The sequence below is a fragment of the Eleutherodactylus coqui genome, chromosome 1, assembly GCF_035609145.1.
Source record: "Eleutherodactylus coqui strain aEleCoq1 chromosome 1, aEleCoq1.hap1, whole genome shotgun sequence".
Lineage (NCBI taxonomy): Eukaryota > Metazoa > Chordata > Amphibia > Anura > Eleutherodactylidae > Eleutherodactylus > Eleutherodactylus coqui.
The window spans coordinates 326,337,749-326,352,717 of NC_089837.1; the positions used below are offsets into that span (position 1 = coordinate 326,337,749).

A 14,969-nucleotide genomic window follows, 5' to 3' on the forward strand; every position below is an offset into this window, starting at 1 on the left:
CTGTCACCGCCACAATAACACAGAGGATAGAGCGGAAGCCTCCGTGCCGACCTCCGTGTAGTGGCCAGCGCTTGTAACTGCAGGCACAACTCTCATTGAAATCAATGGGACCCATGCCTGCCGTTACAAGAGCCGAACACTACATGAGAGGTCGGCGCGGAGGCTTCTGGTACAAATTCTGTGTATTTGGAGCCGAAGTCTTTGTGCCAACCTCCCATGTAGTGGCCGTCACTTGTAACTTGATTTTAATGAGAGCCATGCCTGCAGTTACAAGCGCCAGCCACTACATAGAGGTCGGAGCGGAGGCTTCCGCTTCGACCTCTATTAGTGTGGCGCGGATAGCATACGCCCGCATAGCTGATTGGTTGAGGTCCTGAGCGGCGGACCCTGGCGGATAAACTTTTGATGACCTATCCTGTTTTGCAATGATTTTTGTGGATTTTCTTCTCTGCTTTTTAAAAGCCATGACTTTTTTATTCTTCCATCGCTATAGACGTATGGGGGCTTGTTCTTTGCGTGGTGAGCTGTAGTCTTTATTTGTACCATTTTGCATACATACAATTTACAGTATTACTTTCATTATGTTTTATTAATAGGTATGATACTGGTCGCTACGATTACGACAATACCAAAATTATTTATATTTTTTTAGGTTTTTCTACTTTTGCATAATAAAACCTTTTTCTTTGGAAAATATATTGTTTTTCATTGTTTTTTGCATCACTGCATTCAAAGCTCCATGACTTTTTAACTTTCCATCGGCAAAGCTGTGTGAGGGCTTGTTTGATGAGCTGTAGTTTTTATTGGTGCCATTTTGGGGTACATGTAAGGTATTGTTATTGTATAATTTTTAATAATATTTTTTGGGAAGGGAAGGTGAAAAAACACATTAGTTTTTCCACAATTTTTCAGGTTTTTCCATCCACCATGCAGTAAATTAGATTTTTTTAGCTTTTTCCACTTTTGCGCAATAAAAATCCTTTTTTGGGGGGGGGGGGATTTAGAAAAAAAAAGAAATATATATATACAATTTTTTTTCCATCACTGCTATTAAAGACCCAGAACTTTTATATTTTCCCATTGACAGAGCTCTGTTGGAGGGATTAGAGTTATTACCGATTCCCGCTGTTGTAGTGGGAGGCCAGCACTCACAGCCAGCTGCGGCTGAGGATGGTGCAGGTTCAGCTCCTGTGCTATCCATATGCCATTAATAAATGGCATATTGCCTCAATTCCCTCCTACCCAAGATTTAAACATTTGTTATGGCGTGCAAAAGGGTTAATGCTAAATTAACATTTGCAGTTCATTTTCGCCGAAATATTATAACCACAGTGCTCTCCTCCATATAATGATAGCCAATAACCTCTGGCAGCCCGCACCAGTCTGCAGACAACAGAGGTAGCGGGTTTCATCAGCTTTTGCCAGTTGTGCCCCAAGTCAGGTGCCACCTTCTCATCTGGTTGTGTGAGAAAGAAGTAGGAGACCTCTGGTGCTTGGATGTAGGACCTTGAACACATAACTGTGATGTCACAGAAGCTTCTATGTCCAACTAGTTACTGTATAGGTGAATGAGGCAGGGACATATTGCACACAGCGCCACAGAAGAGCAGCTGCCAGAAAACGTGAATCAGTCCCCTTTCCTCACAGTTGACATTATACTGGAGGAATTAGGCACCTTGTGCAGTCGAACAGGTCGCACAGCCTTAAGGCCGACCCTGTACACAATATTATGCAAGTAGTCTTATTGTTGTGCTTATCAGTGTAGAAGCTTATTGTCACATATTATTAATTTTCAAGTATCAGCAGCCTGTTCAAATGGCCATATGCCAGTCGTGACCGAGTTATTCTTGAACAGCACAGAGACACCCCATTATATATTTCAATGACTGTTGTAGTAATCGCTGAGCACGGCAATCTCCGGCGCTGTCACTGAAATAAATGCAGCTTGTTGTTGTTAGCCGTTTAGTTGTTCAAGACCCTCTGCGACCCTAAAGGTGAACTGCCTCCATGTTTTTCGATTTTGCACTGCTTCTTCCAGTTGTGTGATACCCATGCCAGTATCAGCTTTGACAGTATCGGCCATCGTGTCCTTTGGCGGCCAGGTCTTCCTTTGCCACTGATCTGTCCAAGCATTATAGATTTTTCTAGCGACTCTGCTCGCATTACATGGCCAAAATACATGAGTCTGAGTCTGGTCATCTTGCCCTCCAGTGATATATCAGGTTTTATACGATTCAGGACTTCTCTGTTACTCTCACCGTCCAGGGCATATGCAGCAGCTTCTGCCAACACCATAGCTCAAACGCATCAATCCTCCTTCTATCAGCTTTTTTTCCGCAGTCCAGCTTTTACATCCATACATGGCTATGGGGAAATTGGTGGTTTCCACTGTGCTGCACTGTCACTGAAATAAGTGCAGCAGTGGTACAGATTACGACTTTATTCACACAGGGACCCTCAAAAGCCAGTTCTCAGGATCAATGGGTGTCCCAGCGGTCAGACCCCCACCACCTCTTTAAGCGGCAGTACTGTGCTCTGTGCACTCACACAGGTTGCAGACCAGTCAGAGATCAGGAGACTTTCTAATGAGCTCTAAACTCAGTGACCCAAATCAGCACCAGGCAAATAACGCCATACACTGTCCAAGTCATAAGCAATGGAGCAGCCAGATACACAGCGCCACACAACGACCAGATACAGATAGCATACAGATGTTCTGAGAAATCCAAGTAACTACAGGACTTCTGTGTCGCCTGACAAGACAGATTGGGAGATTTAAGACTGGCATTCTGTGCACCAGTCTTAAACAGAAGTGTGCTGGAGTACAATGTGCCAAATTTGATGTGCATGCCTCTTAAAAAAATTCTACACATCTTGAGCTGGCTTTAAGCCAGAAAATAAAATATATGCCTGTTATAAGCAGGCGTAGAGCTGCATTGCTTTTTGCCCCATTTTGTAGCTTCACCCTTTAACTACCAGACATTTCTTCGGGTTTTTGCTTTTTTCATCCCCACTTCCAAGAACTATACCTTTTTATTTTTCTGTCAACATAGCCATATGAGGGCTTGTTTTTAGTGGAACAAGTTGTATTTTTTTAATAGTTACATTGAATGTACCATATCATGCACTGGAAAACTTTTAAACATTTTTAAGTGGGATGTAATGGAAAAAAGATGAATGCACTCTTTTTAGAGGATGGGGTTTGCTTTAGTAGCTTTCATAGTGCAGTAAAAGGGGCATATTAACTTAATTTTATGAGTCTGTACCATTGTTATGATATAGATTTTTATGTGTTACTACTTTAAAAAAAATGTAAAACCCTTTTATTAAAAAAAAAAAGGTTTTTGTTGTCACATTCATAGCTTTTTTATTTTTATGTCAACTGGTGTGTGTGAGGGACTGTTTGCTCACTTTTTATTTCAATTTTTTAGGCCTTGGTCAGGCGAGCGGTTTTTTTTAGCGCATAAATAGCCGCACAAAAAAAATTGCACATCACATATAGCAAAATCACATGAACGGGTATATATTTGCACTCGCATGTCCCATCTTTTGCAGGTGCTATTATTTAACGTAAATGTGAAATCTTTCATTGGAAAGCATTGATTCTAACAGAGCTGCTTCTTAAGCATGGCTATTCCTGCGCTAAAAAATCGCTTGTCTGACCGATCCCTTATTAGGAGACGGAGTACCCAAAAAGATGCAATTCTGGCATTATGTATGTTTCTTTTTTGACACCGTTCCCCATGTAAGATATATAATATAACACCTTGATAGTTGTTACACGGCGACGACATTTGTGTTTACTGTCTTTTCATTTTGATTGTTTTGTGGGAAAGAGTTTCAATTTTTAGTATTTTTAATGTTTTTTACAATTTTATTTCACTTACATTTTACATTATTTTTTAGTCCCCTTAGGGGATTTGAACTTGCAGTCGTTTGATCACTTCTACAATATACTGCAATATTTCAGCATTGCAGTATATTGTTTTCACGATTGAACACCAAGCCCTTCTATAGGCAGGACTTAATATGGTTAAATACATGACAACCCTTCACTAGACCCAGGGCGGCCATGGTAACCACTTACATTCTGCAATCACATTACGGGAGGGCTGGTGGTGGGTTGGAGGAGGCCTCTTCTGGCTGTCAGTTTAAATGTCATGGTCAAGATTGACTTCACATGTAAGCTGTCAAACAACAGGCATGCTCCAACCTGGCTTTTTGTGGCGGGTGTCAGCTATCTGAAACAACCGTTATCTGCCAGATGTGATTCATGCCCACCTTGCAACCTCTGTGACATACATGTTTGTTACAGAGAGGGAAGGGTTAAAGATGCACTCTAGATTTCTTCTGGCTGGAGGCATCCATCAGAGTAACATTTCCAACTGCTGTGAAGAATCCAGTTCTGTAGCTCATCCCCTCCAACCTGCGTATCGTGTACTTTTCTTCTGTCCTCTAGTTCACACAACCAGCACTCTGACAACGGTTTGTGTCCTGCAGTTAATGGGGCATATTTATGATAATTGTAAGGTGTGTGCTTCTGGGACCTGTGGTTCTACAGGTTTCCATGAGAACAGCTTCACAGGTGAGGGCTAATTGAGCTGGCTGGGTGTGGAGTTCCTCCTGCCAGCCAATCCCCACCGGTCTACTGCATACATATATGCCAGTCCCTCTGCTAGAGGAAGCTGGTATTTTTTCACTCTAGGGTTTGGTTTTCCTGCATGCCTGTTAAGTGTGTGAACAGTATCGTGTTCAGTGTCTGTGCAGGTGGCTGGATATCTGGTGTGAACAGGCATGTTCCGTGTTAATGATGTACTGTGTTGCATGCTAGCCCTAGTGTTGGTGTAAACTGTGTCCTGTCTTGCAGGATCATGTATCATCTCTGAGCTAGTGTGGCCCTTAATTTCCAGTGCAGGGTGGCCCTTATCGGGATGATCACCCTGCTTGCAGGCAGGGTTCTGGTACATGTTGTCTTGTTAGAGTAGGAACCCGAGAGACAACGAGGACCCTTGAGTGGACTTGGCCACTCCACAAACTAATGCTTCATACTTTTAAAGCAATTCCATCTGTTATGTGTGCAAGTATGCAAGGTGAGTGTTTTGGTCATTTGTCAGTCGTTATGTTATGTCTTTCCATGAGTCCAGTTCCAAGTATTTAGTTCACTGTCCCTTTGGTGTTCCAGCCAGTGCGTTCTGCTTGAACGCAACACCAGTACTGTGTCCATGCTGTGGCGAGGTGTGCCGAGCGGATGTAACAATAACTGTCAAACTGTCTTTCTTGCCCATAGCACAGCTTAAAATTTTCGAGAGCAGAAAATGGAGCACAGTTGTCTTTGCTCAGGTGGAGCCCATCACCAGTGGTCTGCCAATCATTAAAGGCCCTTTTACACACAACGATTATTGCTCAAAATTCACTCAAACAGCAAGAAAATGAGCGATAATTGTTACATGTAAACATGGGCAGTCGTGCACTATTTGTTCACTTCTCGTTTACCACTGGTTCTTAGCCAGCATAAACATAGTCGTCAAGCTGCTCAAAAGACTTTCCATTTCAATGGAATTCATTCAGTCTTTTGAGTGGCTTCTGGACTTGAAGGGAGTAAACAATGTACTCATTGTGTTTGCCTTGCATACATAATGAATACATTGTTATCTTATGCCTGGAGAAGACAATAGAATCCTGCCAGCCAGATAATCCCTCGCATAAACACACACACCTGAGCAAGCAACTCGTGTTAAGTTTACTTTAGCTAATAAAAAAAATGAAGATGATTAAAAGCCATTAGCTGTACGTGTAATTTCATGCAAAAATCTTGTGAGTTCGTTCAGTCGTGTGTCCGTTTTAGCAATAATCGTTGCATGTAAAAGGGCCTTAAGAGGAGCCTAGAAAGTCTGCGTTTGCAAAGTTTTTTCTTCAGTGGTGGCGTTTTGATACTGAACAGCTGTGTAGTATTTTGTTTGTACTTTTCTTGCAGCTAAACGATATACATGACCCAAAATGCCATCAAATGGGGGTAAAAATAAATGTGAACAAACAAGACAACTTACAATATTAAAATTCCTACATCTTTATTTTATTTTCACAGATAAAGGTTTAATCAAAAAATGAAAAAGATTTAACCTCAGATTAATTAAAACTGATACTATAATGAAATACGGGTTTCATTAGTCAGAACAATATCAAGGTTGATCAGTTGATAACATTGTAATAAAGAGCATAAAATCTACAGATCACCAAAAATACTTCTTAAAACCACGTGAGCAGAAGATTTTGGATCCATACAGTAATGCTGATTTTTAGTCCAATAAAAACTTCTATTTGAGGAAAGCCAAGTGTTTCCCAACTAACCAAACAATTTCAATTTTGTGAATATTTTGCAATCGAGTGTACTTGCTTACATTGACTTTAAGAACCAGTTGATGAAGGCTATTGTACTATTTTGTAAAACATCTTCATGTCTGCCCACAACAACAGACTCTATTGCCATGTTTGGTGTTATCATGCACTCAACTCTTCTTACAGAGAAAGAACAAAGGGGTATAATCAAACATTGATAAACAGATGTGATTGGCAATTAGACTCTTCAAACTAATATAATATATATAGTAGTTGTAAAGGTTTATTAAAGACATTTTTCAGGATGTGATAAGGGGTCTAATCTTGAACTAGAGACAGCGCCACTGAAGCACATGGGCTATGTTTGGTATTGCAGCTAAGCAAGGCAGTAAGCTCTAATACCAGAAATAGCTGATGGATAAGACTGGCATTGTTTCAAGAAAAAAAGTTGACTCTTCTTATAAGGAACAAGCCCTTCAAAATGCTATCATAGATTCCCCGTTAGGTTTATATGGTCAGCCCTGGTATCCATAATAAGCATGTTTTTCACAGGCACAAAACGTACATATCAGAATATATTTGCTAGCCTGGATTGTGCAAGATAAGCAATAAAAGGAGCAAGGCATATGCATGTCAGCTGTTGGCGAAATGCTTCTATAATGTTAGTAAGGAGCTATAGAAATAGACATACAGTAAAACACCCCTCAGCATGCAATATTGTAGCCTCAGAATAGACTAGCATTAGCATATAAACTTTTAATTTCTAAATGATACATCTCTCCAGTGGCGATGATAAACCAAATGACTTATCCTCTTTATTGTGTTTATTTCATTTATTACTACTTGATCCCCTTAGATTAAAGCTGTCTATCTCATTTGGAAAAAATAACAGAACCACTGCCCTGGTTCTATGGACAGGCATTCCTGTAATAATAGGACATTTGTTCAAAATATCCATGTCTTTAAAACAAAGCTGTGTCAGGTATAATGGAAAAAGTGTGTGGAAATGTTACAATCAGGGGCGTAGCTAAAGGCTCATGGGCCCGGGTCCAAAAATTTACCTTGGGGCCCTCCAACTTCTCTTAACCCCTTACAATCATTATCCCTGGTTTAAGTTATGAGAACCATCTAGGATATGACATAAACATTCACCTTGGTTAAGGTTAAATACCAAAATAGAGATACAATGGATATCCTGTAGTTATCTCATAGGGAATCATTAGCACAGTAGTACATATGAACATTAACTTAAATACAGTAATAGTGTTCAACACAAGTGTGCATTTCTCATTTAGTAATATCTCCTAATACAGGTGCCATGACTGCCAGTGTGTGCCATGCCTCCACACAGTACATGTGCAGGTAGAAATCACGTTACGACTTGTATGTGTACTACTACTACTCAAGCAAAGTACTGATATCCAGAGGACACGGGAAGAAATGAATCCTGTTCTAATATTCTTAGTTGCACCAAAATGACTCTAAACTACTTGTCACAAGGACACAAATAAAGATAATAGAAAATAAATGATTATGTCACATTGAAACATTAATGAGATCTAAATCTCTATTCTGTTACATTGTGTTTCATACAAGTCCTGAGGGGAAGAGGCCTAAAGGTTGATTTTCATTGCTTGGGAGAGTTGTCCTATAACCATCAAAGTTGCGTGGTATACTGCCGCTGGTGGATCCAGAACTGTTACTTAGGGTCTCTATGCTTCCGTCTCGCTGAAGTTCTGAAATGAAACCGAGATACAAATATGAGTCTTCATAATAATAATAATAATAATCTGTAAATTTAAGGGGTTGTACAGGGTTAGAGAAGTACGGCTGCATTCTTCCAGAAACAGCACACAACTGTCCATGACTTGTACTCAGTATCGCAGCTCAACTCCATTGAAGTAAAAGTGGCTGAGCTGCAATACCATACACAACCTGTAGGCAGTTGTGGTTCTTCTTCAGGAAGAAAGCAGTTATGTTTTTTTATTTGGAGCAAACCCATAGAGCAGGCCTGCACAACATACGGTCCAGCAAGTGGCCTAGTAAAGGATTTCTGGTGGCCCATGGACTGTGACAAGAGGACAGCAGGTAGCCTTGAAATCATAGTCATGTCATGCTAGTGGCAAAGGACCTTCCCTGAATGACAGCCATGTGACCGACAACACTACAAGAGAAAGGATAGCGGGCGTCAGCTATGTGACTTGAATGTGGAGTTGAACATGCAGCTGATGCTCACTATCTGCTTCCTCGCCACACTGCACCACCAGTTACATGACTGTGCTGACAGAGGGGGTCTTTTAGCAGTGTAGTGGTGCAACCAACAGCGGCACAAGTGCAGAGCAGAATGCATTGTAGCGGTGCAGTGGTGCTCTAAGCTTTCATATTCTAATGATAAGCAGTAAGAAAACCTGCAAAATATGTTTACATTTTAAAGTTTAAAACTTGTACCGCTTAGCAAAGCAGTTTGCAAAAGCGTTTAATGATCTATTACAATAGACAGCTTTTTAGCGGCTTACTTTGTAAGTAAATGTAATGACTACAGTTAGATTATCTTTACTCAAGGCCTATTCCGACGAGACAAACGTCAGGCAAACGATGGCCGACACTCGTCCCCGCACATACTCGCTGCTGCACGGGAGCTAGTACTGCTGGCTCACAGCGGGGAGGCTGCAGGAGATTTCTCTCCTCGCTCTTCCCCACCCTCTCCATTGACTTCGTTCAGCTCATCGTCCATCGTTTATGCAGAATAAATGATAGACGATGAGCGTTCAGTGTAAATAGCAGCCGTTCAGTACTAAACGGCCGCTCTGTTAAGTGAATGGAGAGAGGTGGCGGAGCGCAAGGAGGGAAATCTCCTCCAGCCGCCAGCTATGAGACAGTGATACTAGCTCCCATGCAGCAGAGCGGGACAAGTGTCGAATATCGTTTGACAAAAACCTATCTGTGACCCCCCAAGAGGTTTGCCTATTTTTATTTTGGCCGCTGCCAAGTTGTGCAGGTCTGTCTTAGGCCTCAGATGAATGTAATTGGCTGTTCATTATTTTGGGAAAAATGTGGTACTGAAGTAGTTAACAACAATCATATATCAACAACTTTCTTCTAGCCTGTTTCCTGAGCTCACTCTTTACCCCACTTTCTTTTCCACTTTTGTTGACCTGTTTCCAGTTTAGTGATGTTGTTAATGAACCTACTTGCTATCTGTGAGTGCTTTGTGTTTTCTGCAGGCTCTGGTCTATTTCCTCCCAGTTATTTGTGCAGGCTCTTGTTCTGGTAGCTTGTAAGGTTTACAGCGCCACATTACATTTCCTGTGTATAAACAGTTTTGTCCTGGTCATATTTAATCTTGGCTAAAATCTCTTCATAAGAACTGGGCATTTTTGGAAAGTATTTCCGTTTAGAGGCCCTTATCAAGCAATCATTTGTTGACTCATGGCTCCAGGCTCCAATAAAAGTCAGTGAACAGACACTAGATTTGGGCGTGGGTTACGACGTCACACCCACAATTTGCAGTTTGATAACTATCAGAGTCTCTTTGCTTATTGCTTACGCTCCACAAATGTCTAGGTATGAGACGTAAAGAGCAGCAGAGACAAGAGCTTTATATACAATGCAGCATGGTTGATGCTCTTCCTGATGTGATCCCAGTCATCGTCATCAAATCCGTAAAACACCTTTTATTTTAACGGAATATAAATAAATTGGCTGCTTTCTCAATCAGTAGATGTAATCTCCCCATCTTGTCCTCTGTGTGGAGACAGTACAGACCCAGAAGCTTAATGTAAACTTGCTGAAGTTGAAAAGACAAATGTTTCTACTGTTTATAGAAGCTTTTGTACACTGCTAATAATGTGAGAAAATACCGAAACTATAAAGGCGGGATAAATTTTGAGTTGATGATCAGTGTCTTGTTTCTACCATGTTAGGCTAGTATCAGCTGAGTGTATTACAACCCCATTTCTGTGTTCCGAAAACAAAAGTAAAATCGTGGTAAAGCGCCGCAATTGAAATCGCAGTGCTTTGTAACACTGCTGTGTGAGGAAGGCCTTAGGCTGTATTTGCACAGGCGAGTGCGATGTAGGATAGTGAAAAACTGACCATTTTACACTGCAATTATCCCGTGCGTGCGATGCATATTAGCCCAAGAAACACGCAATTTGCATCAGATTCACATGCATTTTTCTTGCGCATGAAAAATACCACATGTGGTTCCAATAGTAAGATGCTTGAAAAACGCATCTCACTACATAAATGGCGATTCTTGTACAAGAATACACTACAATAGTCCATGCAGTGATTTTTCTATCTCGACCTATCCGTCCAAGAGAAAAATCGCTCATGTGTATTAACCCATTGAAATCAATGCACTCTTTTCACGGGTGAATTCCGTCCATGTTGCAATCAGAATGAACTCATGTATGAAAATCGCCCGTGTAAATACGGTCTTAGAAAGTAAAAGTGTATGTTACTTTAACCCACTAATGACTGGCAATATGCCTCTTTGCCGGGTTGCAGAAAAAGCCACACACAAAGCCTTGGAATGGAGATGCTGCTGTCTAATGAAGGCTTTGTTTCTACTGTAAAGACCAGGATTGGAGGTTGACACACAACAATGTACGGTAGTCAACAATGAACAATTAACTCATAAATTTAGCCTGAAATAAATTTTGTTTGCAGAATGCTTTTTAGCTGTGATCGCCCCCCAATTATCTAAATAACATTTGGACCCTCAAAAGAGTCTTAAGAAAGCTCCCATGAGAAGAATCAAAGTATGTACATCAAACAGATCTATGCTCCAACATGCACTGGACAGGGTCAACTTTGGCCTCCAGTGAGGCAGTATACATCAAGGATACTACTATTTTTTTGTATGCAAGAGTTCAACAAACTGTATTATTCCATATAGCCCTTATTAAAAAAAATCTATTAAACAGATACCATAATAGTCTATTGGTGATGGATGCCACTGTATGGCATTCATTTAACAGATATGCCATAAGCTTTTCAATAGCTTTCATGGTGTATCCATTAAACGCATAAAGTTATAGCCTATTGGTTACGTATGCATTAAATGGATGCCTAACAGTGGCACCCATCACCCATAGTTTATATTAGCATCCGTTTAAATACGTTTTATTACAGGATGTCTGCGCAGGATTAGACATATATTGGGAGCTTCTCCCAATGCATACATTTAGTGGAAGCCATTGATGCAGTGTGAAGGAGCCTTGGACCTATAGACTACTGCGGTATCTGTTTGAGCCTGCATGCACACGCGCGGGTCGGATTTAGCATGTGAGAGCCCGCAGGGGAATCCTACCCTGGGCCTGGCTGACATCTGCTTGTACATGTATTTTCTTCTTCTTTTTTGGACTGCGAATGGTCTGCATGGCTTGCCATAAGACATGCACAGTACTGACTTTTTTTTTTAGACTCCTGCTTTTCCCACAGAATCCACGGCTCGTCAGCAATGTCAGGCCGTGAGTCAAACGGCTTCCATTGACTTCAATAAAAGCTGTCCTTGCGGGAACCGCAGGGAAATGGAGCATGCTGCGATTTTTCATCCACGAGCGGAAAGCACAATTGGTTTCCAATCGTGTGCAGAAAGAATTATTTTTCCATAGCATGCTATGGAGGGTTATTGCTGCGGAATCAGGAGGCAGACGCCCACTCCGGATTCCAGAGCAAATATCTGCCCGTGTGCAGCCGACCTAATAAAAAACTATTTTTGCAGAATCAGTCTACTGCACTATTCCATCCAGAGATGGTTACCTGATAAGTGAAGGCCAAAAGGACCCCTCTACGTTGAATTAGAAAAGTGGAAAATACTAACTAGAGCAATTTACTTGTGGTCTAAGGGTACGTTCACATGTAGCAGACATGCTCTGCACTATCTGCAGTGGAAAATACTCCGTATTTTACAATTCCAGCATATATTTCAAGAAATCTTATTTACAGCTCTGTAGATCATAAAACAAAATAGGTATGGCTCTCTCAATATAGCGATGGATATTTTTTTAAATTAGGCTACAATTACACGGGTAAGCGTGATATCCGGTGGAGAAAATTGGCCCGATATTGTGCTTGCCAACATGTGATTTTCACAGCGATGCAAACAGTTTTTGATTCCAAAACCTGCGTGAGAATATTGTTCATGTGAATGCGCCATTAAAATTAGTAAATAATAAAAAACACTATATAAATTTGGTATTATTATACTGACCCGTAGAATAAGGTTAATATGCCATTTATAGCACAAGAGGAATAGTGGTTAAAAAAATAAAAAGTCAGAGTAATGTATTTTTGCACACCCCTGCTCCCAAAATAGGCAATAGAAAATTATCAAAGTCACACAAAATAATACTAATGAAAATATAAGCTCATCTTGCAAAAAACAAGCCCTCACACAGCTCCATAGATGTATTTTAAAAGTTATGGCTCACAGAATATGGCGATGTAGTACTGTGCAAAAGATTTACACGTGCGGAAAAATGTTACAGAGTAGGAAAGCTTTCAAAATTAGAAGTGTCGGTAGTTTATTTTTATCAATTAGCAAAATGCTAAGTGAATGAAATAAAAGAAATCGAAATCAAATTTATATTTGGTGTCACTACCACTTTGTCTTCAAAACAGCATCAACTCGTCTAGGTACACTCAGGGATTTTGTAGGACTGCAGTCAGGGGTATGATTAACCAATTATACCAAATAGGTGATAATCATCATCATTTTTGTATGTGGGTTGAAATACAGTCATTAGCTGAAGCAGAAACAGCTGTGTAGGAGGCTTAAACGTGTGAGGAACAGTCAAATTCTGCTACAAAGGTGAGGTTGTGGAAGACAGTGTCATGTCACGTCATACACCATGTCAAGATTGAGCACAGCAACAATACACAAGGCAGCTATACTACATCAGCAAGGTCTCTCGTGGGCAAAGATTTCAAAGACGACTGGAGTTTCAAGATATGTTGTTCTAGCTCTTCTGAAGAAGAACAAAGAAACTGGCAACATTAAGTACTGCAGATGCAGTGGTCAGTCAAGGAAACTTAGTGCTGCAGATGAAAGACACATCATGCTCACTTCGCTTTGATATTGGAAGATGCCCAGCAGTGCCATCAGCTCAGAACTGGCACAAACCAGTGGGACCCAGTTACACCCATCTACTATTTGGAGAAGTCATTCAAGCAGTGCTCTTCATGGAAGAATTGAAGCCAAAAAGCCATTCCTTTGACAGAAACATGGCCAAGCGACTCATCTATGCAGAAAAACATAGGTGCTCTGTCCGGATGAGTCAAAATTTGAAATATCTGGCTGTAACAGAAGCCAGTTGGTTCTCAGAAGGGCTGTAGAGCGGTGCAATAATGAGTGTCTGCAGGCAACAGTGAAGCATGCTGGAGGTTTTTTGCAGGTTTGGGGCTGCATTTCAGTAAATGGACATGGGTGTTTGGTGAGGAGTAATGGTGTCCTCAATGCTGAGAAATACAGGCAAATACTTATCCATTATGCAATATCATAAGAGAGATATCTCAGTGGCTTCAAATATATTCTACAGCAATCCCAGACATACAGCCAAGGTCACTAATAACCACCTTCAATGTAAAGGAAAACAGGGAGTCCTGGAAGTGATGATATGGCCCGACAGAGCCCTGATCTCATCATTATTAAGTCTGTCTGGAATTACATGAAGAGACAGAGGGATATCAACAAGCCTACACCTACAGAAGATCTGTGGTTAGTTCTCCAAGTTGTTTGGAACAACCTCCCTGCCAAGTTCCTTCAAAAACTGTGTGCAAGTGAACCTAGAAGAATTTATGCTGTTTTGAAGGCAAAGTGAACGTATTAATTATAACATTGATGTGATTTACATCTTTCTTTTGTTCATTGACAAAAAGAAACTATTAACTCTTCCTTTTTTGAAAACATTTTTATATTGCAACATTTTTTTGACACGGCCGACTGAAAATCGCTGCGCCCGTGTGAAAGAGCCATTAGGTTGTTGCATGGCTCGCGGGCCACATAAAATGATGCGGCGGGCCAGATTTGGCCTGCGGGCCTTGTGTTTGACACGTGTGCCCTAAGGGAGAACAGTTTCCAAAATGGGGTTCCTTTTCGGGCGTTCACTGTACTAGCACTTCAGAGGCTTTGCAAATGTGAAATGGCATCAGAAAATTGAGGGGCTCAGTGCAGTAATGGCACAGCCCAACCCAGACTGTTTTCCAGAAATTTGCTAAGTATTTTTGAAATAAGTTCATGCAGTGCATGTACCTGAATTAATTTTTGTTTTTCATTCATACACAATACCTGTGAAAATCTGCTTCAAATCGACATTAGTGTACGTTAGGTCTAAGATTTTTTAATACAATAGAAATTCGGCATTATGATCTTGTTACTGATCAGTGGTGTTGAGCACCAACTCTTGCTTCGCGTCAAACTATGTTAAAAATTCAGTTCAGAGTGAAACCAAACCTTGAGTGGTTTGTCCTGACCAATCCCACAAGGAGAAGGTTGTGCAGCTCAGCAGTTAGCACTGCCTTGTACCACTGGAGTCCTAGGTTCAAATCTGACAACATCTGCATGGAGTTTGTATGTTCTCTCTGAGTTTCATAGTAATCACCTTTATTTATATAGCATATTATAC

General features: G+C 40.9%; 1 protein-coding gene across 3 annotated transcripts in view; it reads right to left on the reverse strand.

Annotated features, from left to right (window-relative positions):
- Positions 1-6,063: 6,063 nt before the first annotated feature.
- Positions 6,064-14,969, reverse strand: part of BCAS3 (BCAS3 microtubule associated cell migration factor) — a 1,118,574-nt gene continuing 1,109,668 nt past the window's right edge. For all 3 annotated transcript variants that reach the window (XM_066575105.1, XM_066575107.1, XM_066575106.1), the window contains exon 24: positions 6,064-8,072. In XM_066575105.1, the coding sequence (XP_066431202.1) occupies positions 7,924-8,072 (149 nt within the window). In that variant the 3' untranslated portion in view covers positions 6,064-7,923. The remainder of the gene's footprint in view (positions 8,073-14,969) is intronic.